Source organism: Cariama cristata, unplaced genomic scaffold (assembly GCF_000690535.1).
Source record: "Cariama cristata isolate BGI_N322 unplaced genomic scaffold, ASM69053v1 scaffold20682, whole genome shotgun sequence".
Lineage (NCBI taxonomy): Eukaryota > Metazoa > Chordata > Aves > Cariamiformes > Cariamidae > Cariama > Cariama cristata.
The window spans coordinates 1-14,907 of NW_009602420.1; the positions used below are offsets into that span (position 1 = coordinate 1).

The 14,907-nt window shown below is 40.1% G+C and overlaps 1 protein-coding gene across 1 annotated transcript; it reads right to left on the minus strand.

Annotated features, from left to right (window-relative positions):
• Positions 1-7,772: 7,772 nt before the first annotated feature.
• LOC104157439 (cerberus-like) lies at positions 7,773-10,006 on the minus strand. The gene is made up of 2 exons (XM_009694762.1): positions 9,479-10,006; positions 7,773-8,066 (listed from the first exon to the last, which is right to left on the minus strand). Exons 1-2 carry the CDS (start codon positions 10,004-10,006, stop codon positions 7,773-7,775), a joined length of 822 nt encoding a protein of 273 aa, XP_009693064.1.
• Between the last annotated feature and the right edge of the window lie 4,901 nt (positions 10,007-14,907).

Below are 14,907 nucleotides of genomic sequence, written 5' to 3' on the forward strand. Positions count from 1 at the left end.
TCCCTCTCCCGCCCCGGTCACCTCGGGGCTGCGCCGCGGGCTACGCCTGAGAGCTGGGGTAACTTGCTTCGTACCGTTAGAAGCACTTGCACAGTGTGTAAGGTTTTTGTAAGGATTTTGCACTTTGGCTTCCCTGCGCAGGTAGGAGGAGCCACATTAGAGGGATGGTCTCCGTCTCCCCTGCCTGGCGGGAGTCTGTCGGAAACCTGTTTGCGCGATTCGTCTTTGAGTGTGCAGCGGGCGCAGGCCCGTTGCCGAGCGCAGGCGTTGGTCAAGAGGAGTCCTTCGCTCTCCATCTCTCTGGTGTCCCTTTACAATTCCTGACAGAACAAGCGCTGCACACAAGGCCTCTACCTCAGTCTCCAGGCTCCTGTTTGGATAATCTCATTCATTAACTATTGTACCAATTAATCTTTATGAATGGTATGAACTTTCTTAATAGTATGAAATTGTATTAGCTTTCTCAGGAGATATTTACTTTACCTTGTGTGCTGCATAGTCACGGTTAAATCAACGTAACTGACGGGCCCCAGCTCACTGCAAGGGAAGGACAGTTGCCACCTTGAAGATAAGGACCTTTTGTTTCTCACAATCTTAAAGCCATCCACAAAGAGGAAAGGATACCCCTGGACTGGCAAGGTAGCGCCAGCATCCCAGCACCTCCAACACCTCTGTGAAACTCTCCCATTATCTGGCATCATAGATAAGTAACAGCAGCAAGACCAACTCCAGGGACACCTACGTCAAGAAAGAAGCAGATGGATAATGGCACCATAGAATTATAGTAGTTTTTCAAAATAGCAGTATGTGTGTGTTAAGTGGTGAGTGGTCAAATCATGTTGTATCTGAATACTTGAAATGTGTAAGAGCCACGTGTAAAACTGCATTTGGTGTGCCCTGATTGGAATGGGACATATTATGCCCACAAATAAAGAATTACTCTTGTAATTCTATACTTTGCATCCTAGCCTCTCTCCTCTGTCAGCACAGGCCAATTGCAAAATTTTCGTGACACTCAGGCCCCCTGCTGTGCAGTGCACCTTGCTCACAGAGGACCCTTACATGTCCAGTCTTTGTTTTTAAAAGATAATTCTGACCCACAAGGGATTAGCAGTGGCTAAGAGCCACAAACAGCTTGTAACAGACAGCATTTTCAGTGTTCCCAGCTGGGAATCTTGCCTTGAGCACCCATTGCTCATGCACATACATGATCTTTTGGCTACCTAAAGGTATCCCCATCTGTCTGAGTGGCATGGTTCCCACTGTAAATTGATGGACTCTTGCCCTGGAGCATTTTTCCTACACAGTGATGGATGAAATGAATGAAGACTAATATGGTGATCACCACTGATACAGAAAACTCTTCTTTATTACTGATAACATGCTTCCTAAAACTTAATCATAATACGATTATTCTGAGAGTACCCAAAAAGTCAGTTTAGTGTTTAGATGGATTCCAAGCTTTTGTCAAGAGTTTTGAACTTTGTACTGATTTATTTTTCAGAGTCCAGAGTCTTCTGTTTTACAAGGCAATTATTAACATTTCAAGCTAAAGCTGCTCTGACCTGAAAATACTTATTCTTAGCAGGAACTGGAGGTTATGTGGAAGGAGAATGAAGCATGTTCCAGGTAAACCAGAAGACAGTGCTTCCTCAAGAACAACCTACGTGTGTCCCTGGGAACAGATAACACTGAAAATAATAGATGTATTAATTGGACTATTAAAAAATGTGGGGAAAAGAATCACTGGAAAGGCGGTTGTAGTAAAAACAGCCTCTGCCTCTATTCTATGACAAATTTCACATACGAATTTATGTCTATATGTAAAAGACACAATAAGCTGTGAACAGTTTTCACTGATTTGAAGAACAAATGTAGATGAAAAAAACCCAACAAAACCAACCAAGGACTGGAAAGAAAACCAAGGACTTGGGAAATAAAATTGAAAGATAAACAAAGACAAATATGATGATCAAGGAAGGTTTCTTGTAGAATGAAAAAGAATCAGTCAATAACGTCATCTTCTAGTCAAATACTAGGTGTTTGCATTTCTGTAGTAGTACACTGATAACGGGCAGTCAGTAGATCTGTAGTCTCATCAGAGAGATTGTATTTTACTCTCTTCTGCTCATGGATGTGCAGAGTAAACACAGGTTGTGGTACAAGGGCAGTAGTCTTTCCTCAGTCATCAGCACAGCAGTTCCCGTTTGTTAATGTTAATGGGGAAGCACGGTGCAGGAAAAAAAGCAGGCAATCATGTGCTGGACTTCCCAATTGAACTTGCAAAGGCTCAGACTATAGAAATTACCGTACACTTGCCAGATAACAAAATGAGATAGACAGAGAATGAGTTTTTGTGGTGAACTCCATTTAGAAGGAAAAACATACCTAGGGGAAATACTAACTTTGTGTAATATGGACCTTATATCAAGTCCAATATGGATATATTACACAAAGATTATTAAAAGTCTGCAAAATTAGAAAAATACCCACATTCTTCAGTGCGGAATATTGCACAATAGCATAGAATTCCTCTTGGAGTTTCTGATGTCTGTGTTGTGTTGTTGTTGCTGTTTATAAATTACCACAGGAGCCACCAGCTGTCATCATATAAATTTTATTGGCACTCTGTAAATATTAAATCAGCATGCTAAAATCAAGCCATGTGCGGCAACAGCTGATGCTCTGTTATGGAGAGCACATGCAAGAGAGAAGTAGGCACTGTGACTCCTGTGATTCTTGCTGCTTACAAGCCCCTTGCTTTGTGATACTGTTTTCCAGGATTCATTCTGAGCCCGATTGTGCCCCATTATCGATGTGCAGAAGGGGCACCATCTGCGTACAGATATCTCCTGGGCTGAGGAATCAGCCTTCTCAACAGTACTCCTCTTCCTGAGTCCTTCTAAATTGTGCAGTTTGTTACTGCCACTTCTTTTCTGCAGCACTGTTGCACTGCTCACTTCCTTGCAAACCTTGCTGATGTACATAGGAGGGACTTGTTAACTCTAGAATGGGAGCAAAATTCTTCATGTTGTGAAGATCCACACCATGAAGACAGAGGTCTGTGTTAATGACATGCTGTGCTTAAACAAAAACTATCCTGGTCCAGAAGTTTTGTCAGCCACAATGTCACATACTGAGGATGAGGCAATAGACGCTAAAGTAAAGGAAAATGTCTCTCCAGCTCTGTTTTCTCTCTGGCCTAATTGCTGGAAAAATCAAAGGCAAGATATGCTTTTCGATCTGTCTGCCTAAGTAGTAGGCCTGGTGAAATCTACTGATCCCCCAACCCAGGTAGATTACATGGGCACTAAGCTAGACCTGGCAGTAGTCTAATTTAGGGAGTTAATTTTCATCTGAGGCAGTTCAACAGTGTGAAGAGCTCTGCTGAGATAATGTCAAGCTGCAGATGTCCTAGCATTAGCTCTTCTAACGCCTCTCTCCCTCCAGGAGTTGCTGTCTGAGGCCTAGGCAGGGCAACAGACTGCTTGAATGATTCCGTACCTATTGCAGCGCGAGGTGAGTTTGAATCAACTTCAGCAGAGGGTTGTGCTGAGATGCTGCCTTGTTCAGAAGGGCAGCTTGGGTACATGCCTGCTCTGTTTGAACACCCTGACTGCAGGCTGCAGCCACCAGCAGAACATCAGACTAAATGGCTGGTGATAGCAATACCCTAAACCAGCACAAGGAAAATGCCTCAGAAAAGGCTTTAGAGAAACAGAAGGCTGGCCCTGACTTTTATTACTATTATTATTGTTCATTTTAGCTTTTGGTCCATTTTTTGTTTTTCAAGTTGAAATGCATTTTGCTGGTGCCATTGAGCACGAGGCACTGTAAACAGGATGATTTTGTTCTCAGTATGGGCAATTAACATTTTTATCAATATTCTTGCAGCAGGCCAACTAAAGAGTCTTCTCATCCCCATTCTTTCTCATCTGAGCAGAGGCAATGTGCGCAGCTGTCAGGGAGAGATTTCAGGAGAACTGAAGTTGGTGACTGCATACCAGATGTTCAAGGAGTTAAGTTTAGCAAAATAGCAAATGCAAAGTATTTATCATTTGCTATCAATGTTTCCTGTTTCCTCTGGCAAGCTGCCTGATGTAGGACCTGAGGTAGCCTCAAGCCCACAGCTCTTCACATGCACCATCCCGCACAGCATATGCTCCCAGATGCATCCCAGGCTTGATGGGGTTATGCAGCTGTACGGACTGGCAGGGAGCTTCTCTCTGAGTAAGGAATCTCATCGTCTTGGTATTGCAGCAAGGAGCTAATACATTTATGAGAAAGTACCACAAGAGATTTCACCACCTGTCAGTAAAACATGCTAAAGCTTGTTAGCTAACAGCCATGAGGTTAGCTGTGAATATTTCATAAATGGTGAATAAAGTACCAAGTACAGCATGAAGTACTGAGTACAACTTCAGGGACTTTTCCCTGGAATATATGGTTGCACAGTATTCAATAAGAATTAGATGTAACTCTAGTGTTTGATGTAAGTACGGGCATTAAAGCCAATTGCATAAAACGCTTACTTAAGACAGTAGCCTGTACTGAAGATTTATTTTGCCTAAGCAATTAGAATAAACAGCACTTCAACTATTTTCAAAGTAAAGCACACCCATTCGGAAAAGAGGCAGCAGGTCAAATAAAATAGCAGAGGTGTGCAAACTCCATTGGGATTGAGCTGAATTTTTAGAGAGCTCTGCAACTATGGCTTAGTCTTGTTCTGTAAGATAGGCTTGCAGAAGGAGCGCTCTGAAATAGAAGAGATCACATTAACAGCACTTCCATTGTGAGCATAGTTACTTTGGATAAGCTTTCATTACAGAAAGCATGCAACCTCTGAGTGGACACAACTAAATAAAAGTCATGCACGTTTGCTGCTATAATGGCATTACTACTGGAAGCATCCACACAGAGATATGGATGAAATCCCTCACCCTTCTAACCCACATCATTATATCCATAGACAGCATCATAGTTGTGCTGAGAGAATAAAACCCCATTAGCCCCTGGGCACAACTTATTCCTAATACGGAATTTTTAAAGGCTGAGAAATCTGATCCAATTAACACATTCTTGATTTTGCAGAATCCTGTGCTAATTACATGCAACCAGTCATTGCTGGGTTAATTAAACATTCATCCAAAAAACTTACAGCACTAATCTAATTAGCAATTACTACAGCTGTCATTACCTCTTTTCAGCTACTTTTAAGCTGTGCGAATTCGCACTAAGAATTTGGTCCTGCAAACTCCTTACATGAATAGCTTTCTTTGACTGCAATAATGCTTCAGCACACAGAAGGAGCTTTAAAAATTAGGCTGAATACTTTACAGTCCACAATATAGCTTCAGTTCTGCCATCCTTATGTGCAAAAGTCACAGTTCAGCAGACTGGAAGATTTTTCTTTTTAATTGACTTGTGATCTTATTGAGAGTGTGTGTAGGTCCTACCTTCAAGTGGTTCTCTGCAAGTATCAAACCTAAAACATACTTGCATTTCAGAAAAAAAGAAAATGCACGCAAAGATTCTTATATATTCACATGGATTTAAAACATCAGTGGTTAGAACCCCCAGAATATTTATTTTTTCTGATTAAAAAATAAAGTTGGGAATAAAGAGAAAGAAGTTGGGAACTTTGATGCTTTGTGTGATTTTCTTCCTTAGGCTTGATTAAAAATGAACACTAATAATCACACACAATAACTCACAAAGGTTTGATAAGGTGCTCAGATTTGAACCTTAAGGCAGGGAGTTATTTCTTAGCTTTTCCACATGCATACAGCATGCTTTAACAAAGCACAGTTGTTAGGGCTGACTGCAATTGGACATGCCCAGTGAGGAGGAATCTCTACTGAAAAAAGCATGAGCCATAAAGAATTACTTTCTTCTCTGAAACTATACAGTTGCTAGCTGGTGCTGCTTTGCCTGTTAGAAAAGCTTTTCTTTCTTTGGTCATAGCCCCAGCCCATTCCTATCTTAACATGTGAAGGTAAATTTCTGAACCTGGGTGCTACTTCATTGCACTAGCATTCTGACAGTATTGATCAGCATTATAAAGCTAGAATAAATATTCAGTTAAATTAAGTATTTCCTTTATTGCATTCAGTACAGGGATGATAAGGCCTTGACAGCTTGTTACTTGGAATGACATCATATATCATGCCATAACGTACAAACAGTCATACACAGTTTGCACATCAGTCCTTAGTGTAAAAGGATAGAGAGGAGGCTTTGTTCCGTTTTAGTATACAATTTTTATTATTTAAAAACAGGTTTGTATATAATGAAAGATAACTATAAACTAATCTTCAGTTTGCTCACTGCAAGTGACCTGCAGAAGCAACCAGCTATTGCAGCAGTTCAGATCCAGTATTAGAATATCATTCAGATGCAGTTTTGAGTAAATATTAAACATGGGCCTTGCACCCCAAAGCCACGCTGAACATATTTTTTGGCACGGTATTAAGCCACTTCTAATCACAGTGCAATTCAAATCCAAAGAATCCTTTACCCAATCCTTAAATTGACCAGCTATATCAATACTGATTTCCAGTACCACAAAAATGAGCTGTGGATAGTTTAACAACAGAGGACCAGGTCTGAGAGTTTCCAATAGCAGTGGAGCAGATCCCCAGAGGACTGAAGGAGCCGGGTTAGAAATAGGCTGAATTCTAGTTGGTGGAAGCTGATCTCTGTCTGGTGTGCCAGGTCTGCAAGACAAATCCAGGGAGAAGCAGCTCCAGAGAGCAGAGACGCCAGCAGTTCGGCCAACAGCCACTGGCGCTCTGTTGGTCTAGCACTAGACTCAGACCTTTCCTAGCGAGAGTTTTCTTATCTGTTGCTGTGAAGCTATACAGGTATTGCCATGCTGATAAAATCCTTCTGCAGATTTTCTATCACACAAATGCTTTTTCTGCTTTAGTTTAGGTGTTGAGAACATTAGTTAAACTTTATCTTGGAGTCACTGACAATGTTAAAATTCAACAGAGTGGAAACCATGCATTGTGTTTCCACAGTGAATTTAAATAACAATAATAACAACAACAACAATCCATTTATTTATGATGTTTTCTGTGGGAGTATACCAGTATTTTTTTTTCTGCTTCTAGTAAGCAACACTTTCAGTAAAAAAAATGTGCAGAGCAAATGCAGGCATGTAGAAGGAGAATAAGTGGTTTCTATGGCAAAATATCCTTTACAACCAGTATCTAAGTGTGTAAATTGTGAGGTATATTACTTTTCACTGGGAACTGAACTCCAGCTGGGAGCAGTCAGAATACCTTAACTCATCACAGCTTTCTATCTACCTTATGGCCATTTATATTTTACACCCTTCAGTACTACCTTGATGTAAAAGTAGACCTGTTTTTGCGAGGAGGAGACTAAAGCCTCATCTGTGTTGCCAAGACAAATATATTGGCAGTCCCTGCAAGCAAAGGCAATGTAAACCAGCCAATACATTAATTTTTTTGCACAGATAAGTCATGCTAGTTCTAGGAAGGGTGGAAAATTTTGTAAAGGTTTCTCTTGTTAAGGTAAGAACTCTACACATAAGACTGGTAGTCTCATCTCCATTCGTTTAACAGCTGCAAGGAAACCTATGTTACATTTTAGGTAAAGTTATTGTTGAAGCAGAGAAGCAGTTCAAGTAGAAAGTCTACATCTTTAATATTTTTGTATACCAGTGTGATGAAAGCTTTAGTTTTTTGGGTTTTTTCCATCGGCAAATTCTTGTGATCAAGGAGTTAAAAGGTACTTTGCACACGTTAATTGTGCTCGTGTGCATTTGCATGCAAGTCTGACAGTAGAGATCCAATTGCAGGGTCTTTAATCTTCTGAGTCTCACATTTACATTCTTCTACAATCATGACTTCTTTGACCACTGGGACAGAACTGGTGCAGTTGAGATCCAGGCGCTTCATGGAGAACTTGCTAGGCAAGCAATGAGAGCAAAAGGCATAAAGACGATCTTCTGGACCAGGAACATGAAAGGAACTACACTTTCCAAAACACAGATTATTCTGTACCATCACCTTCTCACAGCTTTCATGAGTAACACCCTGAAACAGAAAGCAGTTTAAAGTTTCCAGTACATGAATGGCCCATGGACTTTGCTAGAAGGCATGAAAGAAAAACAAGCAAACCAAATACTGTATTTTTAATTCTCATAACATTTACTTTAAATGTGTTTGGTTTTTGTGTCAAGCAAGCAGTAAAACTTGACTTGAGCTTTTAAAAGCAAACTGTCATGCTGCTATGGGCAATTCTTGGATTGAACAACAAAGGCAAAATCTGCTTCAATCAGAGCATTTGTGAGCTAATGGGGGAAAATCCAATGGGTGGGTTTGTTGTGTTTCCCTTTTAATTGCTGTTTGAGTTCTACATTTCTGACATGGTTAGGCAGTCTTACCCACTTAGCAGGACTTAAAAATCATTTTGGCCCGACGTTCCTGTATATAAACCACAAGCTAGATTCAACTATAATCTTGAAGATTTGTCTCCATGTGGAAGAGGCATGCTGTTCTTTAGCAGTTTTTTTAAAATGGAAGTCTTAAAAGTGCAAAGTTCTGTAATCTTTTGCAAGATTTTTGCAAAAGTTTGGAAGAACAACGATTCCTTGTATCAGGAAAGCCTGTGTCAAGGCCCAAGCTGTAAAAAGCTAGACTGAAGTTAGCACTTTTACATTGGCATAACTGCAGCCATCCTGGAGAAAGCTTGCCGTATTACATGGCACAAAAAATAAAATGATACAAGTTTCTAGCCCACATCTATATTTACATATGTCTGCCAGTGAAGTCAGTTTATTGAGGGATGTGAAAAAACATGGTCCTTGATGGAGTGTGATTATAGAAACACTAAGAATGGATGTTGCCTTGTGAGGAATACCGCACTTTTGTTTATACTATTTGCTTGTCTTGATGTTACAATATGACACAGTGGTTTCATCTGTGCATGGGGCAATTTACCAGTTCTCCAGTATTTTTAGCACAGAATTAGATGTATGCACCAGTCTTCCAATTAATACAGCAGAAAGGAATCCTTGCTTAGCTGTAAGAAAACAAGCAGCTTCTCCTGTAAATACTTGCCCCAGGACTCTTTGTATATACACATATGTGTGTATGTATATACATATATATACACATATAGGTAATTCATGTATACAAACTCTTTAGATGTATATTAATTGAATAGATAATTACTCACCACTGCCCTGCTTGCTCAGAACATTTGCATAAAAAGAATAAATAACTCTGTGAAAATTGAATGTGTGGCTTTCCAGTGCTGCAGTTTGCCTCATAAGACTGAAACTACTTCAGCCTTTTTCAGCAGTGTTTTTCAGACACTTATCACATGTGAGTGTTCTGAAGCAGCCCTGTGATTTGACAAATAAAATAACCCGTGTGTCTTTAGTTGCTGATTACAAAAGGCAGGGGAAAGGACACGTTTGTTGATCTTGAACACTTGTTCTTACCTGGGAAAAAGGCAGGGTTCTGCAGTTTTCTTGGTGCATTTCATTGGTCTTGATTGGCAGGACAACCTCTTCAGATGCTGAATTTTTCTTTAACATGAAGTGGTTCCAAAATTTCTTGGCATCTTTTCTATAGGGAGGTTCAGCCTCCCTCTTGCTGGAATAGTGGGATGGAGAGAAGTTTTCCACAGGAGAGATCCCTCTTGGTGCTGCCCTGGTTTTCAGGTCTTGGTCTGGATGGAATTCTGCATTGGGAAGGATGAATCTGGACATTTTTTTTTCCTCTTGCTTCTTGCTTTCAGATGCCGTCTGTGGAATTGCTACAAAAAAGGTTGGCTCTCCCAGAGTTTCCTCAACACCTGCTGGGTTTTCCCCTACCAGCGCACGAAAACCCTGACTTCCAAGCAGATTTTTGTCCAGATAGAAAAGATGCTGAAATGGCCTTCTGCTTTTCCTTTGTGGTGAAACTCCCTGTGGCTCTGTGGCTCCAAGACATGAGAGCACTAACAGTTGAAGGAGAAGCAGTGACATGATTGTGTAAAGTGCAACGCTGTGCATCTGCCACTATTGCAGTGAACATAGTGTGCTAGCTTTATATGAGAGCCTGGTGTCAGCTTATGGCTGCTGTCTGTGTGCAGAGGAGGGGAGGGCTCAGGGGACACCCTGGTGTAGCTAATTGCATTCATTTACTGTAGATTACAATTATGATAGGGGAGTTTGTGCTAATGGAACTCTGCTTTCAATCTGGATTGTGTGTATTAGAAGTTCCTATCTAAAATCTAGTAACCTAGAACAGAAGGAGTCAACAGGAAGAAATGTTTGGATAAGCTGTCTAATTCAGACCTAGGAATTAAGGAAACATTTGAGGTTGTGTATTAGCATGTTCAATGTGGTCTTCATTGTTTATTTTGACTTTCCATTCCACAAAGCCAGAGAGCGTCAAAACAGGTAGCATTATTTCATCACAACAGGAAAGGGCAAGCTGATTAAAATTTGCTAAAACATGAACCCAGATCATCAAATCAGCCCATGTTTTCAAAAGCTGAGTCTAATTTTCATCTTTGAGATTTAGGATACGACCTAAGGCCTGCAGCAGCACCACTGCAAACTAGCAGACTGGTACTCAGGCACACAGAGGGAATCTGTCAGAGAGCACTAGCCCTTGCTTCACCTCCTTCACAGCAGGTTTGCAGCTGCTGGAGTGCAGACATATCACTAACCCAGAATAAAATGTCCCAGGATGAAGAAACTGTGCCCCAGATTCTCAAAGATTAACTAAGCCTGCTACATCCTGTTCAGGCACCAAAGCCACTACAGACATCCTATAAGCTGGTAAACAAAATGAGGATTTGAGCCAAACACGTTAGAACTGACGTATTTTGTTATTCTGGACATCAATGTCTCAACAGAAATATCTAAAGATTACTAACCCTAAACTGGAGGTGTCTTTTGCAAAATTATCATGCTATGTAAAATGTAAGAAAAAAAAAATCTGACAGAACATCATACAAAGGAAAATTTTGGGAGAAGGAAAAGATCCTTTCAATGAGCATTGCAAACATTGATCCTAATCTGAAAATACTAAAAGGAAATTCTGCTTCAGATAATTTGCCATTTAGGTACTCTAATCTCTGCGCACTCCTGTTTCTACCAGAAAGGGTCTATCAAGAAACCCAAGTTTGTAGCTAATCTGTTCATTATTGTTGAAAACTTAGGTGGTCTGTACTAGATGCATGGAGTTATTTGACTTTCATTTCCAAGGAATTAGTTTATTGCCTGATAATCAAAGTAAACTAATTGCCTAGCAACATCCTTATGAGGAACTGACTTAAAATTTTAGCACAAAGTTAGTGGAGATCTAGAGGTTTTCCATACTGCATAATTCATTTGAGTTAAAATTTGTTCTTGAGGTCCATCCTGAGACAGAAGTGCATGGAGCTCCGGCAAGAATGGGGTTCATACACCAACATCGGAGTGTATTTGTGCCTTGACCTTAGTGGGAGATCATTAAGGGAAGCACAGCTGTCAAGCACAAGCTTTATTGCTCTGTAATTTCAGCCAAAAGCAATTTAGTTATGCCACTGGTTTGATGCCTTCCTGAACTCTCAAGTGTGCTCTGGGAGGACAAATTCTCCCACAATTATCGGGAGTGAAATCTTAGAAAATACTGGCATCTGCAACAAGATCAGCTATGAGATGTGCATGCAAAAAGTCTTTGCATCATATTTACACAAGCATGTGCAGCATGAGGGTGGAGCGACGAGTCAAGAGGATTAATTTGATGGTAGATAATTAAGTAGCCTACAAGTGCAATTTGAATCCTCACATCCCATCTTTATTGGCCAGCAAGTTGAACTGAAGCAGTTGACCTTTGGATCTAAAATTCCTTATATCTGGCACATTTTGGTAGTAGTCATTCCAACTTATTCAGCAAAGATAAGAACATTTTGAGTTTTCCTTCTTTTCTTCCTCTTCATTTTAATTGCTCAGAGAGTCACAAGACTGGGCTGATACTCAGACCCGTGTATTATCTTGTATTGTATTTACACAGAAGGATCTGACGCATTTGGCAATGTCTTTCAAACATGAGATTTGGATGTTTGAAACAAAATATATTCTTGCGGCTCTTTGCTTCACAATTTAAAAATATAAAGCTAACTAAAACAGTTTAAAGATGGTTCTGTGTGGATTATAGCAGCACAGCAGAAGTATTCTTTCTGTTTGCTTTTATCTGGTTCAGCCATTTTTCACTTCCCTTGCCAGGAAGTGTCTTTTCTCTAAGTCTAGACCAGTAGTATACCAGCCCTTTCTGTTTAAAAGTTCCAGCTAGGGTCTTGATCCTGTAATGTCTATATTTGATTTTATCCATATAAGCAAAGTTGCATTAATTTACTTACATGTTTATTTACAGAATTGAAAACTAAGTGCCTGAAAGGCCCAATTTACCTCCCTTCAAAGCCTGCTTAAAAAATCCCACCACCTTCAAGGTAAAAGAAAACAAGTTTTTAAGCCTCAGTTAAATTTTACCCTAATCTGTCCTGAAAGAAGAAAACCATATGTATATGTGCACAGGTGTATTCTGCCCTTCTTCTCTGAAGTGGCTGTGGCATGGTCTGGTGCCCAGATAGCATCTTAGTTTCTGCTGGCCTGTTCTTTTCTTTGTAGCAAGGATATGAGCAAAATCATTTTATTACTGCTGTTTACAGAGGGTTCTTTCTGCAGTTCTTCACAAAGAATAAATCCTGTTGCAAGCAGAAAATACGGTGCAAATGATTTAAGGGTATTTTTGTCAATGCACCAATAAAAATTACGTAAATTGTAGGACTGGAATGATTAGGCTGCCCAAACACTTCTATCTAAACTCAACTGGTCTGGGGTTTTGGTGCAGTGCAAATATTAAGGAGGAGTGTGTAAAAACCTTAGTATTGGCATACATTATAGATGTTAAGCTGCTGGTGTTACATTTGCAGTGCAATGGCACTGAAAAAAAACTGTTCAAGATCAGGATACATTCATGGTAAGTACTATTCTATCCTGTCACGTACAGCAAGAAAAAAAAGCCTGCCTTAGAGAGCTTCAGATGTAAAAGCACAAAATATTATTTACAGAAAGGTAAGAAAGAAAGCTGAAGAAAAGCAAAGCAGCGTTAGCAAGTCACTCCGCAAGCCACTCTGCAACCCAAAGGCAGAAAATGGTGTTCTCTTCCCCTCTAGGTCAGGCCCGTTCTAGTTCCTGGGTTTTCTTGCATGGTTTTACCTAAGATCTGCTGAGAGCCACGCCAATGTGTTACTGTTGCTTCATGCCTGCGATAGTAAGCTGCGGCTGCTTTCCAAGAGACAAAGTTGGGAAGAAATGGGGCCTGGTACATCTGGGCACAGTTGGCTCTATATTTCCTATTGTCTAAATTTGGTTTGGACTCAGTTGCCTGTATAACCACGTAGAGCAGGTAGCAGATCCATCCTCAGCCTCTCAGCTCAGCCAGGAGCCTGCCTGCATTACGGGAAGGCATCCCAGCTCAGACAGCAAATTTGGAGAATCATTCTGAAGTTAAAAATAGTAAGTATTTCTAAGTGTCTTTGTGGTGACATCAACTGCATAGACTAATAATTGACAAGAGAGATTGGACAGGGCACATAATTATTATGTTCCAAATAGAGCTAATTTCAGATTTCTACAAAAAGCAGTGCTGTATCTTTTATAAAAACTTGTTTTCCTGCCTGATTACCCTTTCATATAAGCATAGCACATGTTTTCACTGTATTTTGGTTGTTAAATCTTGTGGCTAAATGCAATGGTGTCTTTCAAGCAGGCTTTGATTTGCCTTCATAGTAGCAATTTATTCAGGACATTCTGTTTTCACTAGAAATAGTCACTGTGAATGTTTGCCCATCCTTTTAAAACTGTCAGGTCTATAGATGACAAGTGCTATGGAAATGCAAAGTGGTATTATTCACTTGTTTCAGAGCTGGAGTTTATTCAGTCATTATGGGCATAAACTGAGTAATTAGTTACACTGCCAGTTGATGCCTAAAAATAATTCTTAGGCAGTGCTTGAATTACTTGCCTTCTGTTGAGCTAAATAGCCTCATCATGGCAGGATTGATGATTAAATCATCAAAACGGATTTTATATATTACAGCCCGATTCAATATCCTATCATTTTCAAAACACATCCTATGTAGACAAACTCGTATCCAGATATATCTATTACAGAACCCATATGAAGACCTCAGAACTAATGAATCAACAGTATGCAGTTTATTCTCCAATTATTGTACTTATCAAAGAAAGACATCTGTGGTCTTTGTTTTACTGAGTTTCAGGGAAACAGATCACATACAGGCCTCATGGGGAAGTTATAATTATGAAACCAAAAGGCTTTTTACAAGGTATGATATGAAAGAGCAGACAATAAATCTTTTTAGTTTTGTACCTTCAACCTTAGATACTGTACATCATTAATTCCCCGCTTTGCTATGCAATTTCAAGTCATCTGTTGCATTGTTTCATTCTTCACTCTTTTATAGCTTCCTGTTCACAATTCTCTCTTTCTTTTCTCTGTGCTGTAGCAACAGAAATGAGAACAGCCTGAAGTTTCAAACTACTGCCAAAATGTAGATGCTCACACTTGAAAATATTTGCATGTGTGTCCAACAGGGCTAGCATAAGTGTCCTGTCATGTGTATTTGCGCATGTTCTCATGGCTGTAGGCACTCACGGCTGTAGGTATGTACACATGATGCAACGGGTGGTTTTCTCTCTATTACAATTCTCAGACTGGTAGATTTTGGACATATGTCCACCTCCTGAAGCATCTTCTGAATGGTACTGGATGTATGTACTGCCTAACTGAGACTGTGCCCAATTCCAAACTAACCCTGAGGAGCTATGTTGGGTATGTGCTTGATTGCTTCAGGTTGTTAAGCTGTGGG

Excerpts from the sequence above, each read along its gene's own strand:
- LOC104157439 (XM_009694762.1), bottom strand. The coding sequence starts at position 10,006 with ATGTCACTGCTTCTCCTTCAACTGTTAGTGCTCTCATGTCTTGGAGCC. Across the intron at positions 8,067-9,478 it reads GAACCCTGCCTTTTTCCCAG|GGTGTTACTCATGAAAGCTG; the intron begins GTAAGAACAAGT and ends TTTCTGTTTCAG.